The 19,855-nt window shown below is 34.1% G+C and overlaps 1 protein-coding gene across 3 annotated transcripts; it reads right to left on the bottom strand.

Moving 5' to 3' along the window:
• Positions 1–963: 963 nt before the first annotated feature.
• LOC132053571 (phospholipase D gamma 1-like) lies at positions 964–11,734 on the bottom strand. Of its 3 annotated transcripts, none has more exons than XM_059445661.1 (10): positions 9,264–11,734; positions 8,526–8,642; positions 7,764–7,958; positions 6,010–6,258; positions 5,550–5,618; positions 5,308–5,455; positions 4,189–4,337; positions 3,696–3,902; positions 3,255–3,473; positions 964–2,621 (listed from the first exon to the last, which is right to left on the bottom strand). In XM_059445661.1, the coding sequence occupies exons 1-10, from the start codon at positions 10,926–10,928 to the stop codon at positions 2,328–2,330; spliced, it is 3,312 nt and encodes a 1,103-aa protein (XP_059301644.1). In that variant the 5' UTR covers positions 10,929–11,734; the 3' UTR covers positions 964–2,327. The 3 variants fall into 3 exon arrangements, with proteins under 3 accessions (XP_059301644.1, XP_059301641.1, XP_059301642.1); XM_059445658.1 differs by having other exon boundaries at positions 3,255–3,452; positions 3,738–3,902; XM_059445659.1 differs by having other exon boundaries at positions 964–1,347; positions 3,255–3,452; positions 3,738–3,902.
• Positions 11,735–19,855: the final 8,121 nt, after the last annotated feature.

Here is a 19,855-nt window from a genome sequence, read left to right as displayed (position 1 = left end):
ATGATCTCTCACACTATATGACCCGCTCCTGTTCTTCCATCTGTATTTTCCTTGATTCATTTCACTGTAGGAGTTAGAGAAAGGATTTTCAGTAGCCACATTTGTGTCATGCCATTACGGGACTAGTGTTATGTTTAGTAGCCAGATCACTGGACTCATTAATGCTGGCACAGCAGGGGTGGGGGACATAGGGGGTGGATTCACTCAACTCCTCACGCCTTTTCTTTTTCATATAATCAAATTAATCGGGGCTTCTCCGTTCACTGCCTGGCGTATCGCCTTTTCTGTTATGAAAGGACTTATTATCTCAACTCTTGGGCAAGATTTCCCTGATGGAAACCTTAGTACTCTCCAAAAAAAGGGGAGAGGATGCAAAAGATCAATTTTCAAAGGTTAGGCTCTGCCCCCCATATACATGTACAAAGCACTGTAATACAATAGTTAATTATTAACTGGACTGATTTTGGTTTCCATAGCTTATGTAATATATTTTTGGGCTTAGAACTCCACCATCTGGACATCATACTAATGACAAGGATATTCCCCCATCTGATACCTAAAGGCCCTCCAAATGAACTCCATATATATCCTCTTGGCCAAATCACCAGAAATAAAAGTATGAATCATAGTTTCTCTTTTTGGATATTTGCAGCAACTAAATCAATTTCCCGTGATATTCAGTTTGGACGCAAAATATTTCTTCTGCTCTTTGTTCTTTTAATTATAACTTTAAGTCAAATCTTTCACTGTTGATTACCTGTGTTCTTACTTTCACGAGCAAATTAAAACAGAATTTTTAGTACTTTGATAAGAACGAGCCATCCAGCAATATTAACGTGATTCTCTTTTATTTTTCCAGCAAACATTATGGTGTAGCCATACCATTACTTTGCAATTACTACATGAACAGATATTGGAAAGTATTTTCTGCAGAATCCAAATAACTTGCACAAGCTAAAGCAGGAATATAGGCAAATTTTATACACCATCAGGTGAAAGTAACTGGGAAAACTGACTACATATGAGAATATCTGCTTTTTACACACTGCATAATTAATCTAAATTTGAAACTAAGGAGAAATTAACAATAAAACGAAAAAGGGTGCTAATTAAACACTACTCCTAGCTTCCTAGATGTAATCTTGAGAACAAGGCCAGGGTAAACATCATCGGCATCATTGATCTGAGTATTCTCCTCCAATATAAAAATGTCGTCACACTTGTCCGATATTGTTTGAAGTGTTTCTCCTTCTTCAACTACGTATATTTCATCACACAATTTGATGCTTCCTAGGTGATCACCTTCTTCAAGATTTCGAGCTTCCGAGAAAGAATACTTCATCAATACTGTAAGCAACAAAAACAGAAGAAAAAGAGAGGAATAGGAATTGAAATTTGCTGTGAACGACATTCTTGAGGAAGCCATGAGGAGTGGAAAGAATTAAGTAAATAGCTGTATATATATGAGATTGAAGGGAAGTTCAAACAATTTGTTGGTTTATTAGTATGTGTAGGAAGTGGGGCTGCTCCACGTTCTTCTGTTAAGCTATTGGTTTGGGGAGTGGGCAGTTGTTATCTACGGCATTTGCACAAATTGTTTTTTTTTTTTTTTTTTTACACCTTATTTTATTTTTGAATAGTTTATACCTTAATTTTCAAGAAGGCATAGAACCTTGACCCTTGCCTTTTGTGTGAAATATAGGTAGAAGCATTGAAGCTATCAAAACAAAGTAACTATGTTTTTTTTATAAGTTGCCCAATTCACAAATGTTTGCGAGCTTGCAGACCTCACATAATTAACTCGATGGAAAAACCTTGGAAAAAAATAACTAAACTAATTTTTTTTTTACTAGACACTCAGACTCATCACACTAACTTTTTCTGTATGTTAACTTCTATGAATCAATGGACACAAAACTCCATTCTTGACACCCTCTTTTCTATATGTTATAAATCTTTAACAATGAATGGAACACCTCCATTCTTGAGAGACCTAATATAATCTAGTACAAACACTACTAAAAAAACAGGAATTACCAGCGAATAAATTCCGAAGCTAAACAACAAAATCTATCGCTAATCCTATTTAGCGACGCATTAGCAACGAAGTTCACAGCTAATTCAAGTTTCTTGTAGTGAAGTTGTCTCTAAATAAATGGGAGCATTGACGCAACAACAAGAGTTGTTGTCATGTGACTAGGAGGTCACGGGTTCAAGCAGTATATATAACCTCATCACCCCTGCAGTCTGTGCATAGTGGGAGTTTAGTCCACCAATTTGTCTTATTAGTAATCTCCAAGTACATGTTAGGAAAGAAATGGCAAAATTTAAATGGTAAGATTTTCTTGAATGGCGAGGAACGATCCAATTATGTCACCACCAACATCTGGAAATTCTTCAAATCCAGGAAGACTTTTCACCTTGCCTCTTCTATCAACTTCAACAGGGTACTTTAGGAGGTGGCCTCTCATTTCAGTTACTTCGTCAGCTGAAAATTGTTTCAAGTTTGCTTCACCCATCGATCTAACCCGCCTAACGCACTCTAGAGACTCTGGTCGGGTGAAGTAGTCATCGACAACTGCAAGATGCTCAGCCCACAGAGACATTCTATATCTAAATATCTACACAAAATAAATTGACACATAAATCATTCGTGAGACAAGAAAGTTCACCACATAGGTACTCCGAGGGTGATCTTTTACAAAATTAGGGGATTCAATCTTAACCACCTTATTCTGCAGTTACTTTTCGTAATATGTATAATGTATGTTACATTTTCTGCAGCTCCATCATAAACAGAAAATGATTCGAGATTCACATTGGGGGATAAGCAAACGTAGGAAATATGGAGCAAGTTTGAAATGTCAAAAGCCTTTGCTTTACGAAAGTATCACTAGCAATTACAGACATTCAGTATCAGTTTGCAATTGAAATGGCAAAAGAAATAGGCATTCTGCAGAGAACATTACATACTTGTTTAGAGAACTTGATTATTTATTTGTTCGACAGATGCGTGTTTTGCACCGTGTAAGAGACTGGAACGTATAAATTTTGAAAAGGGTAATAGGATTTGATAAGTGGAGTTGGAGATCTCATGATCAAGCTATCGTGTAGTAAAAGCAGAAGCAGCATACTAAATAGTTTCCTTAAAATGGAGAAGAATTTTTAAGTTCATAGAGAAGTCAAAGTTTTTTCTGGATTTAAAGATTCAATCAAATTATTCAGGTATACATAGAACTTTTCTCAATGATCACCTGTCCACTGGGATTCGATTGATTTCTTGCCCATGTATGATACGGTTGATATGCTCCCATTGCTATCTCCGTGTCTCTGGTACCCTCTAGTGAGCGTTGATTGATGTTTGCAGATCCCACTATGACATACTCATCATCCACAATCATTCCTTTAGAATGAACATAAATCATAAATCTTCTGTATTTTCGACTCAGTGCCTGCAACGTCATTAGTGATAACTAATGTGAACTTTGCAGGCTAGAGTCTAGGCAGAGAATTATACAACAAATGTATAAAAAAACTAAAACGCAAAGCTTCTAGTAATCGGCATTTTTACTGAAGCTTATCCTTCAAGAAAAGCATAAGCAACAGTTCCATCTTGCAATGATGCGATTAGGCATTTAAAGATGAGCAAAGTAAAGAGAAAAAGAGAAATGCAAAAATCCATTGGATTTAGGAACTTTGGGTTCTTTCGTTGGAGAAGAGAGGTCGTAGGGAAGTACCTGAGGAGTGTTAGCAGCACCCGAATTCTCATTTTCCCCTACATCAGCCTCACGGTTACCAAGACAGAAGAAGTTCAAATAATCTTGTGGAGAGAAAGCATCCTCAAGGCCAACCTCCACTAAAGTCTTGTAAATAGTTTCGTACATCATTTGTATCGTCTTATGCTGCCAGCCAACATACAGTCTTAAGATTCACTTGCACAAACTACTACTATTAGCAGAAAAATTAATAATTTGCTAAGCTGGTAACTTCATATCACAATGTTTTGCTCACACACTAATATAAGATGTACAATAATAATTGGGTTCACAGTCAAACAATTATAGATATTTAGTGGATATTTTAAAAGATATACAGGGTTTGAGCAAAAGCTATTAGGTTCCTATGAACCCGCAAGTAACACTCTGTATCCACCACTGACTACAGCTCGACAGTTTAGGTAGTTTTTACCTGCCAAAAAAGAATTCTCTGTGTAGCAGCTCCAGTTGGATTACCCTCTGGCCACATTGGGATGACAATATATGCTGCAAACCTTTGATGTGCTCTAATCTTTTCGCAAATTTTAAGTGCAATTTCCATAGGAATCAGATTATTGGCTCCTGCATAAAGCAGAATGTTCAGGTATCTGAAATGATAAAGAGACAGAACAATGGGGAAATACAAAGTATTATATCATTCTCCCAGGATATGTAAAATTGTTGAAAGGTAAGTTCAGTTAACCAAACAAAGATGTCCAACCAGTGTGGGATGAATTGAGGCAGCACCACACTGAGTTCCTATGTTTAAGATAAATAAATGGTTATAAACATAAAATTACTTTATTTGATAAGATATACCAGTGCTTTTTGATAAACGGATCTCAGGAAAATGATCTACTGGTAGGAAAAATTTCCCATCCTGTTTCTTTCATCTGAGGAAGACAGGATTTTGAAATGTTTCTTTAAAGCATATTTACTACCTGTTATATTTGTTTCAGCTGATGCTATCAATTGCTAATTCATTCTTATATGTGCATCTCCTTGAATGCGAGGAAACTATGGGTGTATAATTTTCTCTGATTAACCGAAAATCTCATCCTTCTGGTCCGCTTCAGTATTATCAGAGTTTTTGACATATGCAAAAATCACTCATGATACCTCCAACCCCATCTCCCTTTTTTCTAATGGAAAATAAAAGTGTGACATCCAATAAGTGGTGTGCGAAAGGTTCGGATTCTCCAATGTAGAGAGCTTCTCATCCCAAATAATGCTAAATAAATGCAGTTGGATTCTCTAAAATGTCAAGAATGAGCTGGAGGAGGATGTTGGTTCCACAAAGGGGACGGCTAAGCTTATTATAGTGCCTAAAATGCTTGTGCATTAATGGAAAAAAGGGGTGCATAGAGTATATGAGTCTAAACCGACAATCAGATAAGTCTTTGGTCTAGTTGCAGATATGGCTTGACTAGTGAGATCTTAAAACTACAGTCAATAGGCTTTCCTGTAAGATTAACACTATCTTAGGTATACTTATTCATCATAGATTAACATTCCATGATAATGGTTTACATAGAGAAGAATAATTTCTTACCCACGTCGTTATATTGACTCCAATTGTATGAGGAACCAATGAAGTACTGATTTTCAATGTAAACGAAATGTTGCGCAGAACGAATGGCTTTCACGTAAGCTGTGTGAATACTCATGTCAATAAGTACATTTTTTCCGCATACCAGGTTCTGCAAGAAAATATAATTAGATTAACTCCAAAATAAACCATATTTTGGAACACAATTCCGTCCATGAAAACCCTTTTCCACCTTTCTTTCTCACCTTCATTGTAGCTTCTTTGGGATCTTTTGGAAAGCCTTTGACTGAATTTGAGTCAATAGAGCGGAAAATCTGTATAAGAATGGAAAGAAAATGTATCTGTAAGACCAATGCTAATACTCCAATTCATCTCTAACACTATGTGGTTGTTTGGTAGGGTGTATTAGGTAGAATGATGCTGGTACTAAATTAGATACAATGTTCGGTTGCAAATTTAAGTCTAGTACAACTAATACCAGTATTACTTATACACCCTATTCAGTACTATTCTTATACATAGTAAACCATGACATTAACTATACCAGTACTATTCTTATACTTATACACCTATTCAGTACTATTTAGAAATTATGCAACGCATGATATTTTTAATACAACATACCAAACAGTCGATAAGAAATAATGCCAGCATAACTCTTCTTCGAACCAAACGACCCCTATTAATATTAAGTTAATAACTCACCTGTACATGCCAATTATCAGGATCGTTGCTGCTCGTAGATGAAGTCTCAGAAATACTAAGAATTTCAGGCATTCTTTCTATTCGGAGCAAGGAATCATCATACGTCTTCTTCAACTTTCTGATGCCCTGGGGCTTTGAAGCCTTCAACCAGCGTTCCTCAAAGTTTTTCAGAACATCGTATGCTGCTGGACCATCAATTTTACAGTGCAAGTCATGCCATGGTTCTCTTGGACAACCAGTAGTACTCCCCTGTTAAGTACATTCACATGGATTACTATTCAAGAAACACTAAGAATGATATTATATATAGGTGGAAGGGGAAATGGTAGGACATGAATTATTTCTGTCCCCAGGAAAAATTGCAAAAAAAACACTAAAATGCAACTGATAGGTCTAAAACATGAGACTTCAGGCATCAAGATTGTGATTGAAAATCCTACAAAAGCAAGTTGACATTACTCAATTCAGGTCAGTACGTCGAACATTTTTCTCTTGCAGTACAAATTGAATGACTTTGCTCAACGAAGCATAATTTTTTTTGATAACCGTGGTGTCCACAGTGGCGGAGCCACATTATGCCGAGGGTGTTCATCCGAACCCCCTCGGCGGAAAAAAAATACTGTTTTTACAAGGTTAAAATTATTTTTTATGTATATATAGTAGATGTTGAACCCCCTTAGGCTTCTTCGTATGTTTACTTTTTTATATTTTGAACCCCCTCGGCGGAAATCCTGGCTCCGCCACTGGGTGTCCAGGCCAGCTTGCACTTACATCGTCTAATTCCACAGGGTACCTGCTACGTCCGGCCAGCATAGGTACCGGGTAACTCTATCCAACAAGGCTTCGACGAAGCATAAATACCATGCAAGAACTTGTATTACTTAGAGATGAAGATATAGGGCAAAGATCTTTCTCTTCCTTAGGAGAAAAATAGAAAGTCAAGACTACTTTTTCCAAATATTAAAAACTACATTAGCTTGTCAACCAAATTGGTGCAGATTATAATCCGCTAGGTGCAAGTATAACAAAACATTTAACTAGAACTGATTATTGAGATGATAGCTGAAAATGGAAATCATCAATATTAGTTGGAAATGTACAGAGGAAAAAATGGTGAGATTTTAAATAATTTTCAATGTAAAAACATGTAAACGTTAATTTTCATTTACCTTGTTGAGTTACATAATACTGAAACCAAAACGGGAAAAACAGAATAAATACACATATTAGGAACGAAGTAATTCATTTTGAAATCAGGAAGAAGCTTGTTAAGTCAATGCAAAAGTTGTAGGAAGCACAAATGACAACAACCTGCCCCTAGACTAATTTACAGCAGCTCATATTTTCATGAATGAGCGGATCAATCTTTTAAGTTACAAATTGTTACTCTTTGAAAACATGAACTGCTAAATATCCTTATTAAGAAAAGAGGAGAAAATGGTCTACGCAGCTGTAGTTGAACACGTACATCCATTTTAGACTAGGTAATGCAAGGGAGTTTTAGAACGAAAAAGGGATAGGAGAAGAAGCGCCAAGCATGAGGTTTCTATCGGTGTTCCAATGCTTAACAAGCTCTAGTATTAAAGACTGTCAAAAATTAATTGCCATTGATCTTCCTAAGAAGCTCAAGTTGTTTAAAGTGTCATACTTGTTCACTTAAATGTTAAAAATGGTGGAAAGTCGAGAACCAAATCAACAATTCCTAATCAATATATCCAAATACAAGCCAAGTGATAGTAAGGATATTAAGTTACTGCATAAGTGGGATTATGATAGTCATCTGAGTGCACTGTCTGCAGTGTTCTAAATATAGGATGTTCTGGAGTATCATATCGCCCATCACACAAGTCAAGTCCTCCAACAAAAGCTATGATCTTTCTTCGATTGTTTCCAGCATCAGCATCTACTATCACGGTTTTCTGATGATGCGTATATATTACTCCAACTTCCTGAATAGCAGAATTACAAAACACTAGTCATTGAAATAAACAATAAATCTTGATTAGATAGTGTCAATTTACCTCACTAGGAACGACATGCAGTTTTAAACTCTTAAGTAAGACAAATTTTCATGTAGTATGCAATACAAAGTTGACAAGACCGATCTACCACATAATGGAGTGTCAACAAATATCTTCAACATATGGTACTAGGATGTTTCAGAAAAGAAATATAGCAGAGAGGTAGGAAGAGTAGTCAAACAAACATAATATTTACCTAACTTTATTTTGTTGTGAAATTATTATTGTCAATAATCCTCAAGGAGTTCATCTATCCATCAAACAAGGAAGGGAAATCAAGGAATTATATATGTAACCAAATGAGATTATACAAATGTATCAGAAACAGGAAGATGTTAAACAGCTACAGGTCAAGATCCACGATCTACCAAATAACCTCCCCAAAAGAACTCTGAGAATTTCCCCACAATGCCACAAACTATTCTAAAACAAATGTGGTACATTGCGAAAATGACTATCAAGAGAAACAAAAGAAATCATTTACAACTAACATACCCTTTGCTTGGCCCAGCTGTGACGCTTTCCTGCCACACGAGGACAAAGCAACACTTGCACAGAAGAATGCTTGAAAAAACGACGAGTCTCTTCATCGTGGGTTGCCATGAGGCCGTCCTGCACATTTTTCAAACTTGATTATCAATAACTAAAATTACATTACGTTCCCTGAAGAATATTAACTAAATGCCGACATGCTTATACAAAGAACGTAAGGTTAAAGACTCATAATTTATTACCATAGTTAAGGAAATCCTAAAATAGATGTACATCAGCTCTGATTCGAACTGATGGTATGAACAAATGCACAGCCGAAGATATGATGTACGAGAAATCTTGCATATAAGGGACATGGATTCTTTTCAGTGTTATTAGTTAAAATACAAGTTTTATTCTCTACCACGTATAAACTCACTCTTGGTGTAGCTTAATTTAACTGTCAATTTATTACAACCGAAGTGTCAATGGGTGTGTGCCTTGATAAATAATTAACAAACAATATGAATTCAGGCAATAAGTCTTGACAATTTGACAAATAACAGCAGATAGCATTGTCTTCATGTGAATAGACAAATATGTTCTTCCAAAGACTTTACATCACCATCTGAAAAAGCAAAAAAGTAACATGAAAAAATCCATATCAGACCATCAAAAAGATCCTTAATACAAAAATTTAATCGAATCCCTCGAAGATTCTTGAGTATGCAATTTCTTCACATAACCAAAACATTGATTTACCGTTTTATAGCCAAGGATGCTTCTTGAAGTGGGATCATCCCACACAAGAAGCAGAACTCTCACTCCTTCTTGTGATTTTGACTTCAAAAGTTCCCCGAGATCGCTAGCTTCTACAGAAGCATCATCTCTAACCAGTCTCACTTTATGCCACACTGACCATCCAGTAATGTATATCAACCGTCGGGCTTGGCATATTGCATCAAATATATCGCGCCAGCACTTTCCATGCGCGTATTGCATCCCATAATCAAGCTTTAAATTTGGAAGACATCCATCAGGCACATGAGCATCTTGATAAAGTGTAACTGATCCACCCATCCTCAGCGGAAAATAAGTCCCGGGAACCCCATAATACTCGGGACCTGCTCCAACTCCATGATGGTAAAAGCTTAATTGATCCATTGGGTAATACTGAACTGATATCCTTAAAACAGCTCCAGCTTTGCAAGGTTTTCCATTATTCAATATCGGAAAGAACCCTTCGACTTTTCCTCCTCCGTGTATATGTTCTACCGGGACTGCTACTGTCCCTATAAGCTGGGAACCTACCATGTCATTATCCTTGACAAGAAATTGTACTTCAGAAGCATAATGTGCAAGAGGTACATTAAAATGTTGCATCCACACAGGATTTTCGTTATTGTTTATGACATAAGTACGCCCAATAACCGCGCCTGCTAGTATAATCGAGACATATGGATCGCTTGTCATGTTACCAAGTTGCCCGTTGTTTCCCATTTTGTTAAACATATCCCCTATGGTTTTGTGGAACACGTCCAAGTTTGGGAGGTTCCTTGCTTCAAATACCCAAATATCAAGATTACCATGTAAGAGCAAAACATTTTTAGAAGGCATAAATGGCATAACTTGCATACCCCAATTATTTTGTAGTTCACCGCTACTTGTTCTTGAATGAGTTGGTCTATGAGACGGCTCGGATTGGACCATAGGAGATGTTTCACCCCTTGAAAATGAGGCATTAGGATGTCCATATATAGGTCTTGGTCCCAAGTGATATGTCGCTAATGCAGGGGCGGAGGCAGGAGCAGGATTTTCATACAAATGCATATTTGCTAAGTGATCATCTATAGGTGGATGAGGTTCATTTTTACCATGATCAGAGCTAGCCAATGAACTATTTACGGACGATACACTACTTGCACCGGAACTACTAACCGATGACAAACTATTTTGGTGTTGGAGCCTAGGAGAAGATGCACGGTCTTTCGATGGTTGCCTCTCTAGAGGACCTTGAGATGAATTACCATATTGAAAACTCCCTTGTTGTTGAAGAACAAGTCTAGAAGAAGACGATATTGTAGGAGGAGGAGGAGGGTGATATGTATGGTACATATAAGGAGCATGGACAATATGTGATGGTGGAGGATAATTACTATAGTCTAAAGGGGTATTGGTCTGGTGTGGTCTAGGAGCTAATTCTGGTGGATGATGGTAATTAAAGTGACCAGAATGTTGAGAAGTGTAAAGAGGTGGATGATAATGAAGGTATTGAGGATATGGATATGGAACAGAACCAGGAGGAGGATATGGACTAGAATTATTGTTAGAGGGATTATATGATGGTTGTTGATTTGTAGAAGGTGGTGGAGGAGCTGTGTTATATGGATATGTTGATGAAGAAGAAAAAGACTTGTCGTTATCCATTAATGTGCAAAATAATACCGAATCACGTCACTAGATTGAGACTCACCAATTTGAGCAAAGAACGAATACCGGACCTTACTAATGTCTAACTAATGACCAGGCTTAAATTCTAAATTTTAGATTTCTGACCTTGAGAAATGACAAAAGTGATAGATGGTCGCTAGATCGAGATTGTCACCTTCCTATTTGAGCAAAGAATGAATATCGGACCTTACTAATGTCCAACCAATGACCAAGCTTAAATTCTGGATTTTAGATTTCTGACCTTGAAAAATGATGAAAGTGATAGATGGAATCGTTCAGTAAGCTAGTTTCAACTTAAGAACTATAGGAAAACTATTCAATTACCTTTGCATAGTAAGGATATATGATCAGTACTAAGGATCTAAACACATGAACATTTTAATTTTTCTTTCAGAGTCAGACTATAACTTATGACAAAGGGAGAGAAAAGGACATTTATGTGTATGCTTTTTTGAGTATAGTAACATGCAAAATGATCAAAGAAATGACATTGATCATGCAAAGGTAGAAAAATACAAAGATGATGCCAAAAAAATGGGATCCTTCAATCTTGAATTATACAAGAAATCGGAAAATTATCGAGAAATGCTGCAAGAAATCTAGTACCTCTAGAAGGTTTGATGAAAATATATTAGATGTATATACGAACAAAAACACCCCCTTTAGATAAAAAGAAGAAGATTACAAAATATAGATCTAATATAGAAAGGAGATATGCCGGGATTGCCTTTTACAGTGAACAAAAAGGGAAGATGGAGATCAAACCAACACCTCTTCCTAACTGCAAATAAATTCCCAAATTCGTCTGCAACCTTTTGTTTTCTTTTTTCCCATGAAATAGCTACACTGATATTAAATCTGATCAGCTGGCTAAATGAATTAACGATTTAAACAATTATTAAAGAAAGCACTTTCACCAAAAAAAATTATCAAAATAAATAGAGAAAAGAGGTACTAATTTATATCTATACTATATTAAAAGCACGAAGGGCCGTAGAAATATTGATTGAACTTTTTGCCCTTCATTAAAAAGACTTTGCAATAGATAAAATTGTCATTTATTATTTTCCTAATATTTAAAAATAGTGATTTAATTATTTTTCTAATATTTTGAAATAGTCAATTTAGTTATTCTCCTAATATTTAAGATTTTGAAATCAACTATAATTTTAATATTAAATCTTTCCTTATTTAATATACTAAGCCTAAATTTAAATAGATTCTCGTAATCGAACTAGCTATAGAGTCGTTTTCAACTTTTCCACCGCCTATTGCTTTTATATATAATGTTCTTTCGCATATTGCATTCTCACCATTGTATTAGTGATTCATGGTCCTACATCTAATGTCTTCTTCATTTTTGTTTTTGTATTTCTTTTCATTCTAATTCCATGGTCCTATATCTAATGTCTTCTTCCTTTTTGTTTTTGTATTTCTGTTCATTCTAATTCCACTTTGAGCATATGATCAAATTGCATATACGATTTAGCTTTTATTTCTTTGGCTTTTGTAGTTCACCAACGTAATTGTCGAAGTGGAATTAGAGTAGGGAGAATGGAACTAAATATAAAAAAATCATTACAGAAGTAATGCACATTGTAAAAGAATGAAGTTCTATTAGAATAATGCCCTCCAAGATTTTGAATGGAGATATTAAATTAAGAAATGACTATGGAATGGAACACATATATCCTCGGACCCCGAGTTCTTGCAAGTAACAAAGATCAACTTAAAAAATTATATACAAGTGTCATTTAAATTCCACAAACAATTATTATTTAAAGTTAATCAGGTTGACAAAATTCTCGACCAAAGTTGAAAGGTCGAACACGAATTAAGTTTGTGCGGACAAGCCACAATTTAATGTTTTAAGGTTACTGATCTATTGCATTGTTGTTCGACCTTATAAATGGTAAAAACTTACCCGCACCAGGTGTTTACACCCAATGTAGTTAAGTTAACCATAAAAGACAAACTAAAGTTTATTGGAGTCTTAGTTTAAATTAAAAAATTTGAAAAGACAGTAAATACTAATTAACCTAAAAGGAAGTATAGTTATACTAACTAACTAATGGTAGAAAGACTTAGGGTTGCCGTCAACTTCTTCTTTCTTTAATTTCCTGCACGTCTTCCTCTTTTATTTCCAGAGCTAGCGTCACTTTTTCTGGTAGGTAACATGCTTCGTCGATTAATATATATTTCAAGTGGATTTGTAGTGTTCATTGTGATTCAAGGTAACAAGGGACGAATGCAAAGGGTTATACATTTTTTTTTTTTTATATCAATTTTCCATCCCTATTTCTTAGGGCATGGAGGATATATTATTTAAAAACGGGATGTACATAAAGGGAAGATCGGGGAAACCAATTCTTCCAATCTGTACAGGATGTAGGTATCAATTTAAGCTCCCAAAAATTAGCATAGCGCTAGAAAACAGAGTTCCCTTAACAGGGAAACTCTTATGCACAGAAACACAAAATTAAGGAACATCAAAACTATACATCCTGAGGATCTGCAAAGGGTTATACATGTGTCTCGATAACTGATAATTAGACTATACTATGAAATCTCTATGTGAGTTTGTCGTTCTAAACTTCTGTCAAATGTCAATCAAAGTAAGAAAAAGTTAATACATTAATCATATTAAAATGGCATCCAGATAATGAATATTCTGCACTGTCATGATTTTGTGCACACTGTAATACCATTGTGATGTGAATCCAAATTCATTCACTTGTTCGTGCATTAATCGCTACTACATCATGATGTTCTTTTCAGTTTAATATTGGTTGCTAGGAGAAAAGTAGTTTTATGTTTCTGTCAAGCAGAAAAAGGTTAACTGGTTATTATTTTTTCCAAAGCTATACCCAGTGTTGTTTGAGAGTTGGGAGAAATCTCATCTTATACGGTGAGATATTAAAAATGAAATTTGGCTGAAAAAGTTAGTTGACTTCCAATGAATTAGCATTCTGAACAGGAAATTTAAAAAAAGGTTTGAAAGTTAAATATTACTTATTTTATATATTTAAAATATGTGTAAAATATATGGTAGCTAACTATGGTTAAGTATTAAAAATTGTAGTTAAAGACAGTGACACATGTCACTTGTTTATTGATAGGGTGTAAACACCCGGTGCGAGTAAGTTTTTGCCCTTATAAATTATCAATACTATAATTACATGGAAGGTATTACGGTTATATTACATAATTTAAACACGAAAATTATTTATACGAAGTAAAATATTAATCAATTTTAAAGTTTTAATTATTAAGATTTTCTACATAGTTCAAATAATGAAAGATGTAACAATCAAAATTGTAGTTGAATTCAAATTCATAAACATTAGGAAAATAATTAAATTACAATTATGTCTAATGTGAAACCTATTTATAAAGGGTAAAAAGGCAAATAACATCTCGCTAGGGATCTTCGTGCGTGAAATGTCGTATGTCTCTTTTACCTTTTTAAAATAGAATTTAGATTGAACAAAATAGTCATTCGATTATCAACTAAAATTTTACTTATTAAATTCTTTTCCTTCTGTGAATTATTAATAATTATAAGTGAGGATATCAATCTTGGACACTAAACTTACCCTTTAAAAATGAAGTAATTGCACGATTTGCCCTTCCAATGGACTGGTCTTTAATCTTTTCCCTTTATAATCGAACTTATGCCTACTAGGGCATAAGTTCTTTAAGGGGTGTACCAGGGCATAAGTTCTTTAAGGGCGTGAGCATAACTTGTGGATATTATGATGCGTAACTTATGCCTCTCTAGGAATAAGTTCGATTTTGAAGGGTAAAAATTAAAGATCAGCCCATTTGAAGGACCAATATAACCCTTTAAAAAATAAATTTCACACTGGACAAAATTATTATTTAATTATTTTTCTAATATATAGGACTTTCAAATCAACTAAAATGTTACTTATTAAATTCTACCTTCCGTGAATTAATAATAACTACAAGTTAGGAACTTAGGATATCATTCTTGGAATCTAAAACCTATATGAAGTAATATTACCTGACTACCTGTTATAATAATTAATTTAGCCATGTTCCCTCTACTTCATCTTTCCTTGTTTAGAAAATGTTCTAGCTTTCAATTAAACATTATTTTGGTTCCCTTGATGAGTATAGTATTTATGTTCATTATTGTAAAACAAACAAATACGGAAGCGTAACATGAAGAAGTACTCCTAAATATTAGGATTGAGCAAAAGTAACATTGAAGGAATTATAATTATGTTAAATTATTCAAATAAGAAAGGATTCTATAAAATAAAATTATACTTAATTTTAAAGTTCTAAATTAAAAATTTCTTTCATAGTTTAAATAAGAAAAAAAGATTTGATATTCAAAATTTAATTACGTTAGATAGTTCAAATAAGAAAACGATTCATATTAAACAAAATTCATAACAAACAAAATTTTATAAAATGCTAACGTTTTAACAATAAGAATGAAATAATAGAAGACAAAATGCATTACAATGAATTGTAATTAAATTATTTTTTGATGCGTTTGCTCCCACAAATGATAATTTCATAGTTTTTTATATCCTAAGTTATTTTCTTAAATTTTTATATATTAAATATTATAAAATGCTAGCATTTTGACAATAAGAATTAAATAATAGAAGACAAAATGTATTACAAATGAATTGTAATTAAATCATTTTTTAATGTGATTGCTCTCACAAATGATAATTTCATAGTTTTTTTATATCTTAAGTTATTTTCTTATATTTTTTTATATATTAAGTAATTTTTGTAATAAAATATTGATTCAACATTAGTCAATTTAGACTTTATATTATAACTTGTCAATTTTTTGTAATAAAATATTAATTCAACATCAGTCAAGTTAGACTTCATATTATCGCTTATCAATTTTTTTTTAGTTTGTTGTTAAATGATGTACGCGCTTGTTAACTAGTATTTATAATTATACTATGAAAGTCAAATAAGTAAGATTTGGACAACTCATGGAATGAAAATCAAAGAGTTTGTACAAAAAGAATAATATTATAAATGTTATTTATTTATTGTGAATGTCTATCTTTAGGAGAAAATTTATGGTTAGTAATTTGGGACCAAGTTACTTTTTTATTATAAATATTATATTTTTATCCCTCAAGTGAAAAAAAATAATTCTCCTCTCTTCTCTTTCTCTGCAATATTCTTCTTCTAGTTTTATTATTTTATAACACGTTATCAGCACGAGTCTCTAACAACTTGGGATTATGTGCTTCAGTCGGGTACTATGTCTTCGTGCTAAAACAATTACTCAATTTTTCTTTCCGATCCAGGGACAAACGATTTCTCCTTTGCAAGATTATGACGTGACTTGCTGGTAAATTTCAATTCTTTTAGTTCAGATTACACATATTCGCATTACTATATTTTGCTGAATTAGTTCTCTATGCTTAGTTTACTGGTTGTGCTCATATCTCATCTGTTCACATGGCTTTTGTTTTAACGGAAAAGGCTCAAATATGCCATCCAACTATCGAAAATGGCTCATTTATGCCACTCATCAATAGTTTGGCTCATTTATGCCATCGAACTATAGGAAATGGCTCATTTATCAAAACTACTCTTGATGTTTTTTCTCCGCCACTATCACCCAATTACATGAACTAATGATCAATTTAAAATCATATACTTATTTGGTATCGTGATAGCACCAAAAGTTATGCCTAAGTTAACCGGGGCATCTCTTCTGTCGAACAAATTATGCTTGAGCTTATTAAATTGAATATATACTTGCTGACAAGTTTAGGTTTTGTGTATACTAAAGCAATAAAGCTAGAATATTTGTTTATATCTATGACTATCAGAAGTTGAAATATTTTTATACGATTCTTATGATTAGTTCGTTTATGCCTATAACCATCAGCCTATAACCATCAGGAGTGGTAATATATTTAATGTCTTCATTAATCATCAGAAGTGATAATATTTTCATAGTCTTGCTACTATTGCAATTAAAGATATATATATTAAAAATAAAAATAAAAAGAATCTCTATATTACATGTATGCCTCGATTTGCTTAGCAATATCTTAAAGAGGTTGTAAGCAATTATAATTTTGTGTGATTAAGGCACGTTTAGATGATTATATTCCATTCTCGAAGAATGCGAACCTTTAATAAATATTATAGAAGTGAATGTAAAAATATTTAGTAAATTTATAAATACAAATGTGCAATTGATTATGAAAATATCACGATTACCTCCAGAAGAGGTAGAACAATTGAGAAGAAATAATCAAAAAAAAAAAAATGCTTTGCTCCGGAAGTAGTAAACTCTGAAATCTATTCTCGAAGTAGTAGAACTTTGAACTCTACTTCCGAAGTAGTAGAACTTTGAACCCCAAAGTAGTAAGATTGTGAAATTTACTCCCGAATAGGTAAACTTTGAAATTACGTCCGAAGGGGTAAACTTTAAAATTTACTCCCGAAGTGGTAAGACTCTGAAATTTTCTCCTGCAGTAGTAGAACTCTGAAATTTACTCCCGAAGTAGTAAGAATTTGAAATTTACTCATGAAGTAGTAAGATACTAAAGTTTACTCCCGAAGTAGTAGAACTTTAAAATTTACTCCTGCTATAGTAAAACTTTAAAATTATTCTTGAAGTAGTAAGCCCTTAAACTTTACTCCCGATGTAGTAAGGTTTTGAACTTTACAAGTTTCATTTTCCGAAGTGAAAAGCAAAAATATTTACCACAACAAATTGCTTTATGATATTATATAGGTGTATCTGCATGTTAGTATGGTCTTTTACATTTTAATGAAGGACTTTGCATTATGTTTACCAGTATCGAATTGGAATCACAATGAGTTTTGAAAGTATATTGTTTGAGTTATTATCTTTCATGTGGAATTTAACACCTTTATTAGTTTAGTAAACGATTATGATAGATCAGATCAAATTGCAAGTAATTTTCTAATAAATTACTAGATACATCTAATTGTGGTCTGATTATTATATCTTTGTTGTAATGATCAAAATTTATCTTAGATGGATACAGTTGAGTTGAATTAAAAGTGGACTATGTTTTTCACTAAATATTTTGATATTTGTTGTTCCGTAATGCATAAAAATTAATTGCATTCCTACTTGAATTGTACACTGTCCCACATACTTTGTTAAAAGCAAATAACAAAGGATATAAATGTTATTTGGTGGTATGAAGACATTGCCGCACGTTCTTGTCATACGTCGAAATATATTAAATACTTTTATGCTGAATCATTCTATCACGACCCAATTTAGAATCGTGTGGGCACCTACCTTTCCCTCCTCGGTAGGTGAACCCTCAATCAAATAACACATCAACCAAGTAAAGACAATTCATTTAACCCAGTAAATATATATGTAATAACAGCGGAAATCAATTCTTTTAATAAACTCAAGATTGAAATGATTACAACAGTTAAATAAATAGAGACTCTTTCCGACTTCCCACGACCTGGTCTAAACTAGTACAAGAGCAACTAAGTGATCCAGATTTACAACAGAACTCCAAGACCCAACCTCCGATCCTGGAATGAAGTGGGAGGAGGCCTTTAAGATAGGCACCGCGCATCTTTCGGACATTTCACAATCAATCACCTGAAACACTCTACACCCAAAAAGGGTGTAGAAGAGTAGTATCAGAACAATCAACATATACTGAGTAAGTATCATAGGCCGACAATGGTTAGAAACACGTATCAGTAAAAGAATTCACAAATAAGCATGATAAGTAACTAAATCAAATCATACATCTATCCACCGCTCATTTCAACATCCAAACCCTTGAATCATTAACTTTCCTCTAATAACCACGAGTCAATTTCACAACAATCTCACAAAAATCATATATCATTATACCATTTGTCTTTAGTCTAGAATTCGACTCGTGATTATGATATTCTTTATTCTACATCCTTTAGAAGCCAAACATATACTGATCCTACGAACGATCTACGAGATAAATTAACAAGTATAAGGCAACCATATTCAGAAACAAGCACACGTCATTGCCTAAGTAGAGCATCTAAACCCAATTGTACCAAGTCTCAATATGTCCAATCTGAAACCAACATCTCAATAGAAAACCAAGTCATACAATATAAGCCATGACGCAATGCAATGCGATAATGTATGAATGCAAATGCAATGCAATGCCATGCTGTGTACACATGTACTCTGGACGAAAATATCGACATCTCAGTAGCACAACCCAAGGTGATTCGCGAAGTTTAAGTGCCACTCGTCCCGGATCTTTGCCCAACAGACAAACGAGACCCCGGATCTTTGCCCACGGAGGGTTCTCACTGGCACCACCCTGAGGACCTGCAGAGTCGATGTACTCACTCAATCCATGATTCCGGTGCTATCATCGGATATCGGACTCTCACATCACTCTCATCGAAAAACCGAGCCCAGCTTATAACAGTGTTTCATCAAGTAACAACAGTGTCTCAACAGTATGCCATGAAGAATGAGAGTGCGTGAAATGCATGTATCAACATCAGCAATCATGCTCAATATCACAAGTACCAACAAAGGTACTCCAACAATGTATAAATGTCACAAATACCAACACGAGTATGCCAACAATATCATCAATAACTACACAAGTCATACAGAAATCTATCCTCGTATCAACATCAAAGTAAGGTACCACCATATCACAATCAAGATGTAACAACAGTTCCCAATACCTATTAACAACACGTGGCATCAAGCCAACACAATAGATAAATCAAGTCGCAATACATTATTACCACTCTCCCTTTATAAGCCTTTTAGCTTAGTACAAGTAAATCCACCTTCTACTCACAAGACATTCGTTACTACTCAGTCTAGAATTCAATCACAATCGTTGGTACCTTTAATCCACCCA

The sequence above is a fragment of the Lycium ferocissimum genome, chromosome 4, assembly GCF_029784015.1.
Source record: "Lycium ferocissimum isolate CSIRO_LF1 chromosome 4, AGI_CSIRO_Lferr_CH_V1, whole genome shotgun sequence".
Taxonomy (NCBI): domain Eukaryota; kingdom Viridiplantae; phylum Streptophyta; class Magnoliopsida; order Solanales; family Solanaceae; genus Lycium; species Lycium ferocissimum.
Note: the sequence above shows the minus strand (reverse complement) of the source record. Positions and strands in the feature narration are given on the sequence as shown.